The following is a 20,812-nucleotide window of genomic DNA, read 5'->3' on the forward strand; positions in this document are numbered from 1 at the left end:
TTGTTAGGTAACTGTAGGAAAAGTATTTTTGTTTGATTATTAGTAACGGAGAAAATTAAAAAAATTGTAAATTTAAAATTCCCATGTTATTCTTATGGAGAATATTGTCAAATGTTGTAGTTTGCTTGTTTATGGATATATTTTGATCAAACTTGACAAATTTATTTATTTTGTACTAAGCTATCAATATTTTACTCAAAAACACACTTTATTAGTTTCCTTGTAGCAGCAAACCTAGGTACTCATTAAACCTAATGTTATTAAAATATATTTAACTGAAAATCAATTCAGACAAATGGAAATTCGCTTAGTCGGCAGGTTTGCTGCGGCGGGGGTATATTATTATATATTTGTAATCCTCATAAAATTTAGAACAAAGTGGCTATTTTCAAATATTTATAGGCCTATAATTTATACAATTTCATTGAGCGCGAACTTATTTTATTTTATTTTCTTTTTACCTAAAAAATTGTTTTGAAACAAATGTTCCTTATGTTTTATGTATAATATTGAAGCCCATGATTTTCCAAACAAAATGGTATAAAGAACAGTAGAATTAACATTGTTTTAAGCTTCTCAGATCCGTTTTAATAAAACCTTGCAAATGCGCCAAAAATAGGCGGACATTAAGGCCTAAACTATGGACACTCGGAGGGTTAAATAATACAAACCAGAGTACCCTGGAATTATATATTATATAAGTTGTACGGTTTTGTACATGACCTGGGTTGGATGATTATTTGGTACTAGCGCGGGGGTACGATCGACATAGTAATAGGGCTATCAAACAAAATACACAAAATAAGCTATATAAACTATATATTTTTGGAATCGGCACAAAATTTACCATAACTTTACAATTTACCTTATGATGATAAGTCTTACATGCACTTAGCTATACGACGGAATATAAAAACATTCTATAAAAAAGTTAATAACGCCTACAATTTGGAAAAACAAAAAAAATTTGTTGTGGTAACCATGTAAACCACCTATATTATTGTTCTTTGTCTTATTCTGAACAAAATTATATATAACAATCCATAGTTATGTTGCTATTTCTAATTTTTATGATGGTTTAAAAATGATATTACATAATCAATAATATCCCTATGCCAGTACAGCGTTACACTAGTGCCAGCTCTAGGGTTAATACATATGTCTCATTTCAAACTATTACAAAATTGACCGCACTATATTGATGTACTTTACAAGAAGTTATGAAAAAAAGGAACACTCACTCTACATGAAATAAGGTGTGGGAGTGAACAGTAAATATATCGTGATGCCCAAGTCAAAACAAATATCAAAAATTATCTATAAATTTGCTAAGCTGTCATTGCCACAACAGAAGACCCCTTTTGGATCTGTCCTGCCAGGCGGAGTGTCTAAAATGTAGTTATGGTGAAGAATATACTTATTTTTGTTGTTGTCATAATTCACATGGAAACTTGTAAATTTAGTGTAGAGCTTTAACTCAACCCTGGCTGGCAAGGGCAGGGTGTCAGGGTCAACAACCTGGCCTCCGCCTCTCAAGGACGTACAAGGTCGTTTGACTGGTGGAGATCCTCTGATAATCGCTTTATTACAAACACCTCCGAACTGGTCGGTTGTAAAGCTTGCGGTAGCTCGGTCAAACCTGCCCTATCCGGAACTGCGAGTACGTGCAAGCAACCAGAACAAAGCAGCTGACTCTGCTTGAAATTGAATGCTGTACGTAGTGCTTGAGATCAAGAAGAGTAGGACTAAGAAGTTTAATAAATTTGGATTACAAATCAATCATTGATGAGTTACGAAATAAAAAAAAAAATAAAAAAATACTCAGCTGAGTAAAAAGGTATTACTTCAGCAACACTATATAAGCAGTAATATCTCGGGAAAGCTCCGCAAAAAGGTTGCAATTACTTTACTTTGTGAAAGTTAGATATTGAAGCTCACTTGTACAGCCTACTTGGTTGCTCAAAGAATGAAAAATCTTTCTGATGTTAAAATCACCAAAAGCCATTGCGCTTTTAAATATTGAATGATAATTGGTACCGGTATCTTATAGTCCAGTATAGCTGACTACTTTAAATCCTGTGATTTCTTTATTGTTTTATTTTAGTATATTATTGCATTCCGTATACATTTCATAAAGACTGAGTGAAGAAAAAATACCCCCGTCACAGCAAACCTGCATACTAAGCGAATTTCCATTACCCGGCTTGATTACTACTAAAATATTCCCTATAAATTTTCAGATTTATTTCCTATAACATTAATTTCAGTAGTTAGGTTTGCTGCTACGGGGAAGATGTTGAGGTGTGTTTTTTCAATTGAAGTATTGATAGCTTAGTATGAAATAAACCAAATTGCCAAATTTTATTAAAATATATCCATAAACAAGCAAACTAGAACAGTTTATTTATTCTCCATAAGAATAACATGGGAATTTTAAATTTTCATTTTTTAAATTTTCCCCTGTAGTCAATGAACATTCAAAAACACTTCAATATACTAGATTATTTGTTTTTTTTTTAAGCTCTTCAAAATGGTCTAGAGAGAAATTTAGAAATTTAAGGTTTTTAGGGTCAAAAATAAGAAAAACCCATTTTTACCCCATAAAACCCCCCATAAACCCCTGATCCCATGGTCCGATTATGCTGGTTCGCGAACTCGTTTGAATAAATGTAGGTTTACACGTTTGTACCAAATTTCATCAAAATCGGATCAAGTTTGCTTGAGTTATCGCGCTAACGGACACACATATATATATATATGAATTTGAACGGATGGTGTTTTTGGCCTCTGGGGACCTCAAAACGAAAAAGTAAATCGGTCCCGGGTCTATGTCTTATCATGAGACCTACGGTAATAGCTTATTCCCTATATGGGAAATTCGCTAATATTCCCTATATGGGAAATTCGCTAAAAGGACTGAAATAATATAATGTATAATAAGTGCTGCAGACAAAACATGCAACCCATAGTTATTACCATAGTTACCCATAAATTTGTATATTTTTTAGCGAAACAAGTGTATGAATGAGTAAATTTAGTAATTTTAGGGAAAAAATCAAATTAAAAAAATATGAAAAATAACTAATAAAAATTAAAACTCACCTAGGGACACCAAGGATTACTACCCATCGCACTTACACAATATTTAATCAAAATCGGACTGCAGGTGTAGTCTGTAGCTGTGTGTGTAGGCCTACATATCCACACACGCAGACATCATTTGGAGAACCATTACTTGGGGTTCAGGGGGATGCAAAAAGGGCATTTCCACCCAAAACTCAAACTTGAAAGTGCTGACAAAAACAATAGGTTGTGTTGCTAGCTTAGTGGTTAGCGTCTCGGACTTCGGTGCGGGAGGGACGGGTTCAATCCCCGGCACATCCACTAAACTTTGATCTCTTGTAACTTCTCTTGTAAAATGCCACTGGCGTAGAAAAAAAAAGAAAAAAAAATAGGCCTACTTTCCGCGTATACTATGTCTAGAGGGAGAAAGTAAAAATTAACCATACAGTAGTACCCATAGTGGTTTTAGATTTGTGACCTTAAAAAAATAATCTCAAATGCTCAACATAATACTGTAATGGTTAGATTATAAAGAACCACCTTGTTTCCGGCAGTGTTTACCAACAATAAGTTGTTTGCGTGTCTCTAAGAGGTACAACTCCTCTGTTAATTAGACCAAACTTGGGAGCTTGGCACTTGGCCAGTAACGGACCTTCTACTGCATCCGGGAATGTGGATAGTGGAATGCGTCTATGCAACTGCATTCAAATTCATACTTTAAAATGGTAGTTTAATGCCCAAGTCTTTGAGTCAAAATATAATTTCACCTGTTAGAGGTTTTCAGGACAAAGAGAATAAGTAGAGATAATTAGCAAGAGAATTGTAAAACAATGAAAGAGCAATTTACGATCAGTTAAGAAACAGAACTACAAATTATTAAAAAGATGAGAGGGAGTAGAATGTAATGTATCTTGTGAATATCAAGAAAAAGGTTTAAAAAAGTAAGTAAAAGTGACAATACTATAAAGTAGTTTACAATATTAAATGGCCATTTGACATTTGATTAATATTTACCTGAAACAAACTTTCTATATGAAATGATTTTATTTCATTGACATAATTATAGATATCAGCTTTTTATTTGCACTCCACTCTGCAATATGGATTATAATTGAGCATAAGCCAATTTGAGAGCGTAAATGAGTTTTTAAAATATTGAATTCCTTTTTGCTCTGCGCTCCAATTAACTTTATTTCAACTAATTTTGAGCGAAACTTTGATTTTGTATTGACTTAAATCATCAATACTGTAATTTCTTCCTCTTTCAAAAAAGTGGATTAGAAACCTTCAATGTTTTTTTTTCTGTTTAACTTTTAAATTAATAACATTTGAACAATTTTACTGTATTAAATATAAGTAGGGTGTAAGTTACAGGATATGGGTGTTTGAACTACAGGTTGTTGCCCTGCCCTCAGCGGATAGCTTGGTTTATTGCCGACAAACTGGACTGTTAGTGTTGTTTAAACGTTCATAAACTTCAATATTAATTTGCTAAACTATTACAACACGGTGTTAGAGTTTTTGACAGAGAATCGAAATGTTGGTAGTTGCAACAGGTTGGAGAAAATGGATCATAAATCTGCCTCAAAAGGATCGTTAGCCACAGTCAATAAACTGAACAGTACATTCCTTGGAAGCCAAACAAACTCTAGTTGCTAATTTGAATCTGTACTCATATCATTGTTATAACACAGTTTAAACTATGTATTACAATTAAATACAAGGTAAAATCAACAGTTTAAAGTGCTGTACATTTTATTAAATTTAGTTTTATGTGACAAATTAGAGCTTCTTTTATACATCGCTGTAAAGTAATATACAGGGTGTCCCGGAACTCTCTACCAATATTTTAGGGCATTGATCCTGGGTAAGAAACATAACTAAATATCATATTTAAACTGTCCGGAAGGCCTTAGTTACTCACACAGCCGCCATTTTGTTTTTTTCAGTTATTAATTTTTTTCTAAAGAACGGTTAAACATACGAAATGGAAACTTTACACAAACATTTATGAAAACTAGACAAAGCTGCCAAAAAATTATCAAGATTTTTCAAATTCATAAAACAAAATGGCGGCCATTTAAAATTTTTGTAATATCAATGGTTTTTGAGTTATTTAAGAAAGAAAATTTTAAATGACCGCCATTTAGTTTTATGAATTTTAAAAATCATCATAATTTTTTTGTAGCTTTGTCTAGTTGTCATAAATGCTTGTGTAAAGTTTCCATTTCGTATGTTTAACCATTCTTTAGAAAAAAAATTATAACTGAAAAAAACAAAATGGTGGCTGTGTGAGTAATTAAGGACTTCTGGACAGTTTAAATATGATATTTATGTACGTTTCTTACCCAGGATCAATGCCCTAAAATATTGGTAGAGAGTTCTGGGACACCCTGTATAGGTATCAAAAGTACACTGCTAATACGTATATATTCAACAGCAATAGATCAAACCTGAATTCTTTATTTGCTACTAAGTTTAATATTCTTGATTGCTTTGAGATAGAATCACAAATTTTAGGCATGCACAACTCAACATACTTCTTGGTATGCTGCCGGAATTGTTTGCAAACAGTGGTATGCTTGGGTTTAAACTCGTTCTATGGCTTCTAACTGTAATGATAATATCTTGCCATCCACCTAGTGTAACCCACCCTCATCCTCATATCTTACTGCAGAAATGCCAAAGCTGTGATTCTTATAAATATTGCATAAAAGTTGGTGTTAGTTACTGTTAATTCACAAATTTAATAATATAGGCAAAGGTTCCATTGGATCACTTTTAATAGTATAGTGCAATAATACCTAAACCTCAACATCCAAAGTGAAAGCAAACTTTTGACTCCACACCGTTCAATATAGTCCCTGTATTATATAGTAAAAGGTTAAACCATTTTGACTATCGGTGGAGGAGGGGTTAAAAAGTTTAAAATGGTTTGCTTTTATGTAATATCTTCTTTGACTATAAATACAACTTCTGTATTCAATAGTCAATGGTAATATTTTAAATACTACAATCTTAGCACAAAATATGTTATTAATACTTTATAATTGATCTTCAATTTTCATTGTGTGTTTGGCCTTTTTGTAATGGTACCTTCCAAACCCCCTGACCTAATGTCAACCTGTTGCTAGCTCAATGACTAATTTCATCCAGGTCCAGAATATACCCCACTTAAACCACTAAAGGCTACTGCAGTCACCTTGCAAGGCTGCAGTCAAGGCTACTGAGTCATGTTCTGCCTCTCACTTGTAATTGGCCGCTAGGCTCACATGTTTTATGTCCTTTGACCTCCCTCTTGCACATTTCTGCCTCCTCCACCTCACTCATGGCTACAGACACACTGTTAACCGCATCAAAAAGAAAGTGGAAAAAATTAATTACTATTCATTCTCCCATAAAAGAGAGTAATAGTTTATCGTTACGCTAAACACTTGTTGTAGTTACACTATTTATTTATTTTTTTATGTGGCCCATTTTCAACCACATCAGTCCAGGTATAATCTTCTTCCCTATCCTATACATGCAGCAGAGTTTTCAAAGGCCTTATCATTATAAGATTATTTTCTTGTTGAAGGCAAAAAACAAGCTTGAAATCATTATCATTAAGACCTGAAAAGAGGTAAAATTACCTTGATTATTTCCTGTTTTACTGTATGAATTTTATTGAAGGAAAGGTCTGCCACAATATATGGATTAGTAATAGTATACGTTAGACTGACTATAACAATCACATCTTGGACACAACTGAATCATCTTCACTCAATGAAGGGCACTATCAGAGGAATTGATAAATATGAGTAAATATTACTATTATAATAACTATGTAAAAAAATACCCCCTGCTGCAGCAAACCTGCAGACTAAGCGAATTTCCATTTGCCTGGTTGGATTTTTCACTAATATATCTCCTTTAAAAAATGTCATACTTAATCCCTATTTAAATAACATTAACTTAGTTTAACAACTACTTAGGTTTGCTGCTACAGGGAAGGTAAAAAGGTGTGTATTTTATTAAAATACTAGCTGTACCCGCGGGCTTTGCCCCGTTTAACTTCTTAATTTTCAAGATGAGCTCGTTCGCATGGCTTGATCACGTCCTGGGCCCTGTTTCATAAAAATACTAGTCTAGTAATTACTAGTCCATGGACTAGTAATACTAGTGTATTTTACAAGTCTACGTTTCAAAAACCTACTAGTGTAAAATACTAGTTACTAGTGTAGGGACTAGTATTACTAGAGGTTTTTACTAGTGTAGACAGCAATGTGTTTCATAAAGTTTTACTCTTGTAAATTACACTAGTAAATACTTGCTATTTTCTACCAACCTCTCTTCACCCGTATTATTTGAAGTAGACTAGTATTTTTGGAAAGAGAGCTATTTCATTACTCACATCATTAAAAAAAAATGAATTATTAAGTTCTTTTTGCAAGTGCGAATTGGCTCACGAATAGATCTGTGAGTGCTAAAATGATAATTAATAGATATAAATTACAATCAATAAATGTGGCGTGGTACAAAATGAGTGAAATTCAATTTTATAATGTATGTACAATCGCCCTATTAGAATAATTATGATTAAGTTATCAATTTCTGTGAATTTTTAGTCTAATTTTACTTGAGTTAAATTTCATGGTTATATCAACTATTTAGCTATCACAGAGACAAATTTTTTAAGCTTTGATAGAAACCAAATTAAAACCGCATACCGTTTTGAATACAAAGATGTACAAAAATGTATTAATCAGATTAATTTACACCCAATTAAGGCTCTCGGTTTTATTTAAAGACATTTTAATAGGAAATAATAGTAAGGCAATTTTAAAAAGGAGTTGCATTGTATTTTTTGAGGTGCTTATTATTTGCTTCCGTAAATAGCTAAAACCCTGTGATGTACTAACAATTTTGTAGACCTATATTTGATTTTTGGGCGTTGAACTTAACTGCTTATCATAAAAACTTTACTTTCAATCCATTTTGGTATTCTGAATTTGTTATTCAAAGTAATAAAAAAAAATAGATGTTGATTAGAGCTCTTATTTTAATGTAAAAACATGTAAAAGTTTAATTAATGCAATAAAAAGTAGAGTGGCGCAGATTTGGACCAGGGACCAACCACATGACAAGCAAGAACTCTCTACCTCTGAGCTAAGCCCTGCCGTAGCGCCTATGCCATGTTTTACTATACTTGAAAACCTACTTCTCTATTGCTTGTAACGGCGTTGCATTTATTTGTTACATCAATAAACGTTTAGGCTTATTATTCATGGTTTGTAGACCCAAAATTAGAATATCACCAAATGGTTTTTAACCCAAATATTCTTATGCATTCGAATATTTGAAAACATAGGTTAGGGTACTTGAAAACGTTCCAAACAAAATGTCCTTAGACGATTTAATTACATTCAAAATTTGAGCCTTATTTTCTTTAATCATAGCAAGCTAAATGTTATATGTCAGAATAAAACAAAAACCATACACATTGTGTGAATGCGGCAGCAACAGATCAACTTTTTTACCCAACTCTGTTGAGCGCCGCAACTAGGCCTACAACCGGCTACTACAATCACCGTGTTGATTGCAGCGACGCGACGCCGCGCCGCGCCGCGCCGTCGGCGGGCTCATTGATGAACATAAATTATAGCGTTTTGACAAATAATATGTAATTGTTTTACTTATGTGTCTATATAGTTATTAATTTAAAGAAAACACTGCGTTTCTACAACTATTTACTTTTTGTATCAAATGAAAACAAAATTAAAACCCTTTATGAATGGTTTGAAAACCCGTGATTGAGGTTAGAAATTTGTTTTGAGAATTTACCTTGTAAAGTTGGTCACGTGACTAGTAGTTTTGGTCACGTGACTAGTAAAATACACTAGTATTTACTAGCGGTATAAAAACGTTTATGAAACACAAATTAGTAGGACAGGTAAATACGGGACTAGTATTTACTAGACTAGTAATTACTAGACTAGTATTTTTATGAAACAGGGCCCTGGTTGAAGTTCGTTCGCTACGCTCACTCACCTTTAGGTTGGAGCTCGTTCGCTGCGCTCACTTGCCTTCAGGTTAACTCGTTCGCTATGCTAACTCGCCTCCAGGTTGAAGTTCTTTCGCTACGCTCACTCACCTTTTGGTTGCAAATTAGCTGTGTCATAAATTTAAAAAAATAATAGTGCTGCACCCTGTTGGTAATCCTTGTAACTTTAATGCTATTGAACATCATAGAACATCATAGGACAGAACCAACTTGTTTAATTGAAACAGCTGTTAAGATTCTTTAATTCCATTTAAATATGAGTACTCATAAGGTTAACATGGGAAACTCCAGAGCCACTGGGGCGGAGCCCGAAAGCCCGATCAGAATAAAAACTACTTAGTTTTCCTATTTAATGCCCAAAGAATCGGTGTACCGAATTTCAGCCTTCTAGGTAAATGGGAAGTGGGAGGATTAGTGATGAGTGAGTGAGTGAGTGAGTCAGTGAGGGCTTTGCCTTTTATATATATAGATTGATAGTTGAGAATGAAATAAACAAATTTTGGCAAATTTGATCAAAATATGCTCATAAACTATCAAACTACAACAGTTTATTCTTCTTAAGAATAACATGGAAATTTTAAATTTACAGTTATTTAAATCCTATCAATATTATAAATGAGAAATTTTGGATGTATGTATGGATGTTTGTGACAAGTAAACGCGAAAAATACTGGTCGGGTTGGGCTGAAATTTGGGGTGATGATAGCTCACATTCCCGATTAACATATAGGCATATTGTTACCTCAAAACACCTTCAGGCTCCGCCCCTAGTGGATCTGGAGTTTCCCATGTTAACCTCATTGGTATTCACATTTAAAAGGATATCAAATAATTTTTTCAGCTGATTCGACCATACAAGTTGGTTTTATGATATTCATAGCATTAAAAAGTTATAAGGTTTACCAACAGGGTGCAGCACTATTTTATTTTAAACTTACAGTTATTTAGATACATAAACTCAAATGGATGGTGTTTTGGCCTCTGGGGACATCAAAATGAAAAAGGGGTCCAGGTCTTACCACGAGACCTACTGTAATAGCTCTATATGGGAAATTAACTATTAAAATAAAAATAAAATTCTGAAATATTTTCACATTTTAATTGGTCTGAGTTTATTGATAAAGAGATGTTTATTGTAGTTAAACAATAAATATACAAGCACACAAACACAATTATAAACAGTAAATTGTAAGAACAATAAGATAATCCATTTTTATAAATCATGTTTTCTTCAGCAGAAAAAGTTTCCAAGTGTAAAAGTGTACAGGTCTGATAAAAAAAGCTTAAAGTGTTAAGTTTAAAAAAAAAATAATCAATTTAGCCCCGCGGCGTATGTATAATTGCTGCTATTTTTCTTGTCCTATATTCTTGTAAGGTGTCGCAGAGCAGTTGTGTGAGTGGTAGTAGGGGGTCATTGCCATTGGTGAGGTGTACAAAAACTGCCCCAGCACATTCCATTTCACTGTCACTGTCTCTGCATCCTGTATCAAATGTATCAATTGTTTCCTTCTAAAATAGCTTCTAGGTAGTTAGTAGCAACTGGAATATCATCCTGTCATAGCTATTGATAAGGGAGGATTAGTAGATGGCAAATCCTTTCTTCAATTTCTTCAATTTGATTTCCTTCCACCCCACATTAATGTTCTACTCTTGTAACTACAAAGTTGAAATGCAAGTGTTGTATTGTTGTGTGTGTTTGCCTGTTATAGACAGTGAGCTAGGACCTGGCTACCGTTCGGCCATGCAAGAGTCTGCACTGATTGTGTCCCTACAGATGTTCAACATTCTACTAGAGCGAACAAACCAGCTCCTGATAGACCAGCAGAACAACACCTATAAACACATTGTTAGTGATGATGTTCAAACACTGCTGCCTGCCATCAAAGTAAGTATGGGTTACAATTAGGTCCGAGGATATCAGTGTATGTATTACAATATTTACCTTGGCTTATTTGTGCAAATCTTGTAACCCTCCAGGTTCTGCGATTCATTTAAAAACATGAGTTAACCAAATAAGATGTACACTAGTGTAGCTGTTACTCGAATTCGAGCAGTTGCAAAGCATTACAGGAGTTATTTCAAAACTAATAACAGTTATAATTTCTGATAAGTTTAAAAGAGTCAACTCAAAGATAATATGTCACTAATGGATTACTCACGATTTACATATCAGTTCAATAATCTTGTAAATATTGTTAATGTTAATATTTTTTCATTTTTCAAAAGCTGATCTTGCTTTTTAGTGTTTTCTACAAATGTTTCCCGATTTACCCATAGCCGCATAAGGTTGTCCATGTTTATCTTCGTTATTGATAAACAATAATGTATCTAAATGATCTATATGACATGGTACCACCATTGTCGCCAGTATGTTTACAAATATTAGTCATTTTTTTTAAATAGCGATAACATTTGTTCACATTACTTAAGACCTTAAGGGCTTCCTTCATAACCAGTCTGTTACAATTTTATTTGCTTTAATTGGCATTCCTTTGGTTAGTTGTTGTAATAATAACGTCAATTATATTCACCTGAGAAAATTCAGAGTTAAAAGACCTAATGTTTTTTAGGTGGTTTTTGGTTTCTCTTAACTAGAAAAATAATTGAATCCTTCAATTAAAGTTTTAGTAAAGGTTTCTTGGATCTAGTCATATTCTTCTAAAATCACTTGACTTATATGGAAACATAGATTAAATGTCCTTGACATACCATTTTTATTTAGCCTTAGAGGGTTTTCCTTTGCAATGAATGATCACAAAGTTAAGTCCAAGTTTCCTACTAAAAATTGTAACTCCTCGACTAACATCCTAGTACATTGTTTGTAGGAATCTTCATCTTCTACTTGCTCTTCATTATACAGGCTAATAAAGATTAATAAATTCTCAAAAAAACAATATATTTATTTCTTATACTTGGTGGCGCTCTACGACTTTTCTATGTTTCCATAGTTTGCAAATTGGTTATTTCAATGATTACTCACTAAATACAGTAATGGGTCAATTCAGTTATCTTATTTAGTTAAATATGCCAAATTGTCCAGCCTTTCTCCATTTTTCCATTGTAATACGTAGGCAAGCCCAAATTCAAATAGTAAATATTTTAATTTTGACCAAGTCAGTTAAATTTAATGTTTAAGCACGTCTTTCCTTGAATTGGAACTTAAATATTAACAGCAATTAAACTATCCATCATAATGTAAACAAATATTTTCTTCGTAAGGATAGTTCATGGAAACTTTAAAAGCCACTGGGGCAGTGGCGAAGGGACTTTTTCAAAAATTTAAGGTCAGTCTGCACATTTATGCGAAACACTCTTTCCAATGAGATGTGAATGGTCAAAATCGGTTAAGAACAGCTGAGGAGTTTAACCGACTAATTTCGTGTTGGCGTATTTATTATATAGATGAGATTATGTTTATCTTATCTCATCTAGAAGGGGCAGGTCGAAGCCTCAAAGCGCTTTAGCCAGACTTGTTGAATTATTGCACACCCCAGTTAATTGTCGTATACAGAAACCGTCAATGTCCAGGAATCTGATGACTGCCTGCATGCTACCAATCAGTTCCTCCTGTTTGATGTGAAGAGTGAGCTTGATTACATTTACAGCCTATCCCCTACAATTTACTTGAGTGGCCCATAGGCCATGGCTCATGACACGATGGAGGTACAACAGAAAGGTTGAGGACCAAACAATGGTGGCATTGAAGCAACATTCGCCAGTAAGTCACCCAACACAGTGTCAAATCATTCCCCTTCGCGATTCCAGACACGGAGGCAATACAATTTCAGACAATCTTGAAGAAAATGTGAGTAAATTACATGTAAAATAGTGACTACTTGACAAACTCTCAAATAATGTTTACTACTTTATTGTTTAACGGCTTGGTTTGTCAACTGTTGCTCAGGTCTGGTGTGATTGGCTCCTCTGTCACAGCAGTGTCTGGAACCCTCCTCCATCATGTCACGACTACAGAGTGGGGTAAGTTGATTATTTGTATTTTGAATAACGATGAAGTAGGCATTTCTGGTTTTCATGTTTACTATTTTACTATTTTTAACTTTAATCCCCTATTAAATGGTTAATTTTTTAATTAGAAATATGTTTAAACAAATACGAGCTGTTTGGCCCGTCCTACGTACGGGAATCGAGTAGTCCATTTTGTATATGATTCAGAACAGCTAGTTTACAGCTTGGTGGCCGATTCACACACACTGGCTTTGAGTACAGTAGCTACATAACACCTTCCACTGCATATGCCTATCACTTAGCACCTCTAAAATGATACTGGCCTCCCGTTCTCTTCCATCCCCTGCCATTTCTAAGGAAGATACCAGTCTGAAGATGTCTTTCATTACTTGGTCTTCCAAGTGGTCGTCTACCTTGTAGTACTCCTTGGAGTACACTTTTAAAAGTTGGAGTATCTTCTCTCCGCCATGCAAAACCTGCCCAGCCCATCCGAGATCTGAGCCTTTTGGAATGTACCCCTTTATCAAGTTTCTGAATCATACAGTACTACTGGGATAGTTATGATATGGTATGAATCGATTTTGGTTTCTACTGACACCCTGTAGCTTACTGGTCAGTTTTCTGGAGACCTACTACACCGATTGACATTTTCATGTGTACTGTATGCAGTCATACTTATATCCAAACATCTAGAAAAAGATGTATCAACACGTAAACCACCTATATCTTAAAGGATTAAGCAGTTAGACGGATTGCATATATGACAAAACTTGATTATACGTTTAAAATGTTTAGTTCAAAATTACACAATCTACTGATAACATATATCTTTTACGGTAGGTAATAAACTGTATTTTAAAGTGAAATGGTGTGTAGGAAAACTCTGACGATCAATATTTTTGTATACAAACAACATGTAACATAAACATTTCAATGACAGTTAGAAACCAGCTGTTAGTTAAACCACCACTAAAACGACTTTAACTCGTCCGTCGGCTGCTAGACTTTTTGAAAATTAAAACTTAATTTCTAAAAAACTGGGACCCTAAACTAAAATTATGGCTTCGACATTACCTAGTTCTCAAAATTATCTTTCTTTCAACACAAAAATCATGAAAATCCGTCGAGTGGTTGATTCAGAATCGTGAAATAAAAAAAACACTGTTTCGTTTTAATATTATAGATATTAAATATCTCAATTTCTTTGAAAGAAAAGTACATTCAGGTTAAATATAACTAAATAAGTGGCCTAGGTATGAAGAGATATAATCTAAAGATTTAAACTCGAGAATATATTTGCATTACCGTTAAAGCTCTGATTTATAGCCTTATTGTTACAAACTACTATTTTTTGCCAAAGGCAACCAAACATGGATCCTCATTTCCGGGTTAGTACCTCTATTAAAATAACTGCTCTTTTGTTTACTTATGGGCCATCAACTGTGTTGTTTTATGTTTTGCTTGACACAACTAAGGAAGTTGACCTGGAAGAAAGGGAGCTATTTGAATATGAAAACAGTTTTGAATATTTATTTTTTTTATTCAAGGAAGATTGAACTATTTTATTAGATATAAAAAAAAGTCTGAAACCAAAGGCCAAGTGAATGATTGAAGTTATATTAACTTCTCATTTATATATATATACATATATATATACATATATATCTATATATATATCTATATATATATCTATATATATTACATGTTTTAACCTGTTTTATTAGTTGGATATATTTTGTAACCTTGTAATTTTAGTAAACTGGTGAAAAATATGTTCTAAAAAACTATTTGCTTGAAGAAGCTTAAGTAGAGATTGTATAACAATTTGTTAGGCATTTTCTACAGTTTGTGTGTGAATCTGCCCTTTTCCCTAAAGATTTTAGAACTATTCTGTGAAGAATTTTCTCAGGTGTCAATGTCTTTATTACATAAAAAAAACTGGCTGGGGCAATTTTCTGGATTGACTCTATGCTCACTTGGAATTTATAGAATGCAGTTGCACTTGCTCTTCCTGTTTTTTCCTACTTATGTGGGACCCGCACTGACTAATCTAACTAACTATAATTATTTCTTCCTATTTGATTTTATCATTTTTATAGAATTTTCCAGCAGTTAGCTGCTTCTATGTGATTTGAATTGATTTGATTTAATTTAATTTCATATGAAAATAACTGGAAACTCATGAAATTTTAAGATCTATAATGGGGATTAGGCTCCTATCATTGTCTTGATAATAAAGCAGAGAATAAAATAAAAATATGAAACCGTTTTGAGGTATAGGTAGTGTCAATTAGGATATTGTTTGGTAGAGATTAGGGAAAGGCTCTCAACAACACTGAGAATAACAGAACTCCACTACAAGCTGTGGTATTACATTAATCTGACGACATTAATTGTTGATTTCACTGTACACTACAGAACAATAAAAGCGAGGTTGGTAGGGGAAGAGTTCAGTGCCTGTGCTTGTGTGCCTGTCCCACTTGCCACTTGCCACTCTAATTGACACAATTCAAAATATCCACTCATTTACATCTTGTTATGATGTATTGGTAATAATACATTTACTACATGGTACGATTTAATATTCTACTCTTTACAACACTATATGGAGCTGAAAGAAATTGTAAAGTTGAGGAAATAGAGTAAATGCAGTTCCTGATGGATGGTTTATTCATCTTTGTGCAGTAACAACCCTTGTAAATGTTTGCAGCCCTGCTGGGGATGTATGGGCAAGGTTAGCAACCCTGGTCAACCTACTGGAGAAGGTGGATTGCCAACTTCTCTCTGAGCATCCTAAAGAAGGTACAGTCTATAATATTGTTGTTAAAGAATCTTTGAATTTATTAGAAGGTATCCTTATCTTAATACAAGGGTCCAATCGAGAATAGGTCAGAAATGGGGTCCCGAACTCATTCAAGAAATATGTATTCAGATATACTCATTCATGCCAAATTTAATAAAAATTTGACAAAAATTACTCACTATAGTGTTTACGGAAACATATACATTTATACAAATTGGTGCGAATAGTGTTTTTGGGCTCTGAGGACTTTAAAATCACAATTTAAATGGGTCCAGGATCCAGGAATAGGTCTTTATGTGCCGCCTGCAGTAATAGCTTCCTTCTTTCCTATAGGGAAATTTGCTAAAACACAAAATTGAAATAATATATTATGGTCACTGACCTTTTTGTCTATGACAAAGACATGAAAGATTAATAATAATAAGCTTCCTTTCTTTGCCATTGACAAAACGGTCAGTGATCATGAAATATTTAATTGTTGTGTGTGAGGCGGTTAATGACTAGGTATGTTTGACTGATGAAAGTTGTAACAATAACCCTCATATCGGATGGGTGCACCAATGCTTTCTAATTATAAGTATTAGTGATTCCCTCTAGTGGTAGCCTGAATCTCCGCATGTGTATGTAGGCCTACTGACAGCCCCTGACCAGATTGTTTATAAGTTTTTCAACTTCTGTTTGATGTTTCTGAGGTAATTACAGCTTCCATTACAGTTGTTATTGTTTAGTAGCTATTGTCTCAGTAACAGATCTGTGTTCTAACTATTCTTGGAAGTGTTGTTATTTTACACTTGTCAATTTTTACAGGTTTGTGTGTCTGTAAAGATATTATGCTATCTGCTTACAGCCTGTTAGCACTAACTGGCTTTACATGAAGTTAGTGGAGTGATATGCATTTTACTTATACTATTTTGTAATAGCTTAGGTAAATTCTTTCTTAGTTGCCTTATATTTAGAGTTAATTACTGTAGCCGAGTTACGAGATGGCCCCTGGAACCTGGCCTAGGGATTTTTTGAAGGCGTTACTGAGCTGGCAAACCATTGCCAAAAGGTTTTAACATATTTTGCCAGAAAATTAAATAAAGCAAACATTTTTAAAACAAACCTTTTATTTTGATTGTAACAAAAACTTTTTTTTTATTCTTCCTTGGAATTTTGTTATAATTTGTTATAAATGTTTATTGTTTTTGTGGGTTAATTCGTTAATTTCAATTAATATTGTTTTACAAACGTTAGGTAATGAAGTATTAAATGGTATTAAAATATACTTTTTAAAAATAAACAAATACATTTTGCTAATGAATAGGCCTAATGTATTATTTACAAACACCTTTTTCTTCTTGGAGTTGGTAAGTAATCAAAATTTCGAAATGAAAAAATGCCTGGAGATACCGTGGATTACTACCTACAGACCAAATTTAATCAAAATCGGACCACAGGTGTATGTCCGTAGCTCTGTACACATCCACACACACAGACATCACTTTGAAAACCACTTTTTGGGTTCAGGAGGACTCAAAATGGATATATCCACTCAAAACTCAAACTCGAAAATGTTAACGAAAACAATACTTTCTCCATATACGATGTAGGTATAGGGGTAAAAAGTAATAAGTTACTTGTTCCTTTAACTGGACAAAAACATAAAAATACACACTAGTTAGCTTTTGTTTTTAGCATGCCTGCTGTCAGGCTCTGGTAAAACGCCTTCAATTTTCAGCACACTTTACTCAACTACGCATTGTATTTTGGCCAAACGGGGGGGGCCATCTCGTGACTCGGCTGCAGTATTATGTTTGGTGCCAAAACTTTTTGTCACGTGGCTCTGATTCTTTAGTGGGATAATACTTAGTAATTATTACAGTTATATCATGTAACAACTTGTTTACTATATATTTCAAGCAAATGTTTATGTGTTAGCTAAAATTTTAGATAGGGTACTTGGTTGACATCTTTGGTGTAAACATGCCTTTAAATCTATAAACACATCTTACCTGAGTTTAAAACTGTTCAATTTAAATTAATTAATTTAAAAGGCTGAAAAGACAATTTTATAGCCAAATTTTGAGCGTTAAACTGAGCTTACACCCGAGCTATATAACTAAATGTTCAAAACTTTTAGTTACAAACTCCAGTTTAAAAAATTACTTACGGTATTCATTAACTTTAAAAATTGATTTAAACTTAAAATTGTCCTTGTTACAGGTTGCTTATGTTCAATGACTCTGAGAGTTCCCCTTCTTATACTAAGGACATACAAGTCATTATCATTGCTTGGCTGCAAGAGCATTATCTTTTAAGATGGTTAGACGTTCATTAGAGTTTCTTAGGGTTTCATGCCTTGGGTGCAGTTTTTTCTATAGTCTTGTTAGCATTTTTTTGTTGCAAATAATCCTAGATGAAGTTTGGATAAATTGATTTGTTATTAAATTGTGCAAATTTAGAATCAACAGACAAGTTTACATTAGTCCCGTAATGTTTCCCAACATGTTTCTTTTTACTGGCACTAAATGCCTAATGAAGAGCAAAATACACCCCTCTCAACACACCAACTCTTTTTAATGTGTTATAATTATAATAATGTTATGAGTCTTATGCTGTGGTGTTTCGGTGTTTGTCCAGATCATGTACAAGTGAGACTGCCCGAGGATGCCTCCCTAGCTGGATTCTTCCCATTGATGTGCAACTGCTCAGACCCTGTCTATGTCAACAAGGAGTGTAACATGGTAAGCATATCTTTAAGAATAAACTAGTTGTGATTGACAAAATCATTGTAATTGTGCGATCTAAACCTGTATTTCCAGATAAATACAAAACAAATTTGTCTATGTCATTGATATCAATGACCCTTAAAACACAAAATTTCCCAATTTCTCTCAAGATATTTTTGAATAGCTTAAAAAACAAATTATTTAGTATTCCAAAGTGTTTTTGTACAATTATTGGTAGCAGGCAAAATTCAAAAAATTTTAAATTCCCATGTTATTCTTATGGAGAATATTGTAAAATGTTGTAATTTGCTTGTTTATGGATATATTTTGATCAAACTTGGCACATTTATTTATCTTATACTAAGCTATTAATATAAAAAAAAAAAAAAAAAACACACTTTATCAGTTTCCTTGTAGCAGCAAACCTAGGTAGGTTACTTGTTAAACCTAATGTTGTTTAAATTTAATTGAAAATCCATTCAGACAAATGGAAATTCTCTTAGTCGGCAGGTATGCTGCGGCAAGAGTATTTTATTTATACTGGGGTTTATTTATACTTTATTTATAGTTGGGTCCATATTTTTTAATAGCCCTGTACCATAAGAAAAAAAAAATACCAAACACAAACAAACAACAACTGCAACAACAACAAATACAAACAAATGACTGATGATATTGACCAATTTATACTGTATAGTAAAAAATAATTAAAAAACCTCAATCATAAGAGTTTTTATAGTTAATTTACTCTATTGTGTTATTTTCATCTTCACAATTCAAGGTCTGTAATTCTGTGAATATTGTATTGGGAATAGTTGAACAAGATTTTGTCACATTTTCAAATCCAATAGAACAATATTTTGTTGTTTTTCGTATCTCTATGTAAGAATATACCAAAAGATAAAGCCGACAGGTTATATATATTGGTTGTATAATTGAATTGTAATTGTTTTGCAGGATGTAGCTCAAGTGAGTCTAAGGGTCAACAGGATCTTGTTCTGTGGGACAGTGTTTCTGTGTGGGGTTGATCCTCCTGTGTTGAAGCTACACAAGAACGATACTGGCAACAGCGAATACATCTCAGTGGTGGAAACTCCTAGTCCTCCCACTCAGGTTATTCATTGAAATCTTCCTATGGATTAGTAGCCGGGAACGTGCAACTTGAGGTGGTTATAGTATACAAGTCCCTTAACTTAAAACCACCCAGGTCGTCCGTAACGACATCACCAAAATGGTGGCTGTAAATGGATGCTGGGTCACCATGAGTTGGTTATAACACCCAAATGTGTGAACCGATTTTAATGAAATTTGGCATACAAGTACTTAAATGCATCATCTCAGCCCAGGTTGTCAATGGTCGAGTTTGATCAAGTCCTTTCAAAATTACGGCCGTTATTAAATAAAATAATACAAATGTTACAGTGTTTTGTGTTCTCAACTCCATCCAGAGATCTGTAGCAACCTAACACAAATAAACCTAAACATAAATAAACTGCAAGATTAAAAAAATAAAATAATATAAAATGTCACTAGAACATGTCTAAAGAAACAGCAATAACACTCCTCTTGCTACGTCTGCTAGAGCAACATTGAATATGGAAGGGGTACACTCTCACTGAACGTGGTAATACAGCTTCTCTGTATATCAGGATCTGTAAGTTTAGTTTTCTGGTTGCAGAGTGATGGAGAGTTGTGTGTGGAGAGTGTCAGTGGAGGTGATAGTCAGGACTCAGGACAGGCTTCTGATGATGACAATCAAGGTAATGTAATACCAATATTAAAAAAATAAACACTGCTATTTTACATAAGTGTATAAAGATATCACAATTATTAGCATTTTATTTTATATCTTTTTCTTAAATGCAATTGTTTGTATTTCTCTCGTTCCAATAAAATAGCAACATCAGCTTTATGCAATACTTATAAATTTAAAATCAATTTACTTCAAACCTTTTGCAGGTAACAAGAAAAAAATAATAAATTCATACTGTTTTGGTTCTTTTGTTCAAATTATGTCATTCATCTAACAGCATATACAGTAAAGCCTACTAACTCGACAATTTGTGAACCCAGAAGTTGTCGAGTTTGGGGTTGTCGTGTTATCCAGAACATTGAAGTTTTTAATGGGTATTAATTAATGATTACTTAAAATGATAATTTTTACATTTAAATTTACTATGTACATGAGTATTTTTACATATTTAGTGAACAATCTTCAAAGATATG

The 20,812-nt window shown here is 33.4% G+C and overlaps 1 protein-coding gene across 2 annotated transcripts in view; it reads left to right on the top strand.

Moving 5' to 3' along the window:
• Positions 1 to 20,812, top strand: part of LOC129005913 (telomerase-binding protein EST1A) — a 135,740-nt gene that overhangs the window by 92,186 nt on the left and 22,742 nt on the right. For both annotated transcript variants that reach the window (XM_054434956.1, XM_054434962.1), the window contains 6 exons: positions 10,816 to 10,991; positions 13,011 to 13,084; positions 15,783 to 15,874; positions 18,498 to 18,601; positions 19,544 to 19,699; positions 20,265 to 20,346. In XM_054434956.1, coding sequence (XP_054290931.1) covers positions 10,816 to 10,991; positions 13,011 to 13,084; positions 15,783 to 15,874; positions 18,498 to 18,601; positions 19,544 to 19,699; positions 20,265 to 20,346 — 684 coding nt within the window. The remainder of the gene's footprint in view (positions 1 to 10,815; positions 10,992 to 13,010; positions 13,085 to 15,782; positions 15,875 to 18,497; positions 18,602 to 19,543; positions 19,700 to 20,264; positions 20,347 to 20,812) is intronic.

Source organism: Macrosteles quadrilineatus, unplaced genomic scaffold, assembly GCF_028750875.1.
Source record: "Macrosteles quadrilineatus isolate MER2022 unplaced genomic scaffold, UCM_ALF_1.0 Scaffold_1__1_contigs__length_201487025, whole genome shotgun sequence".
In the NCBI taxonomy this organism is placed as follows: Eukaryota; Metazoa; Arthropoda; class Insecta; order Hemiptera; family Cicadellidae; genus Macrosteles; species Macrosteles quadrilineatus.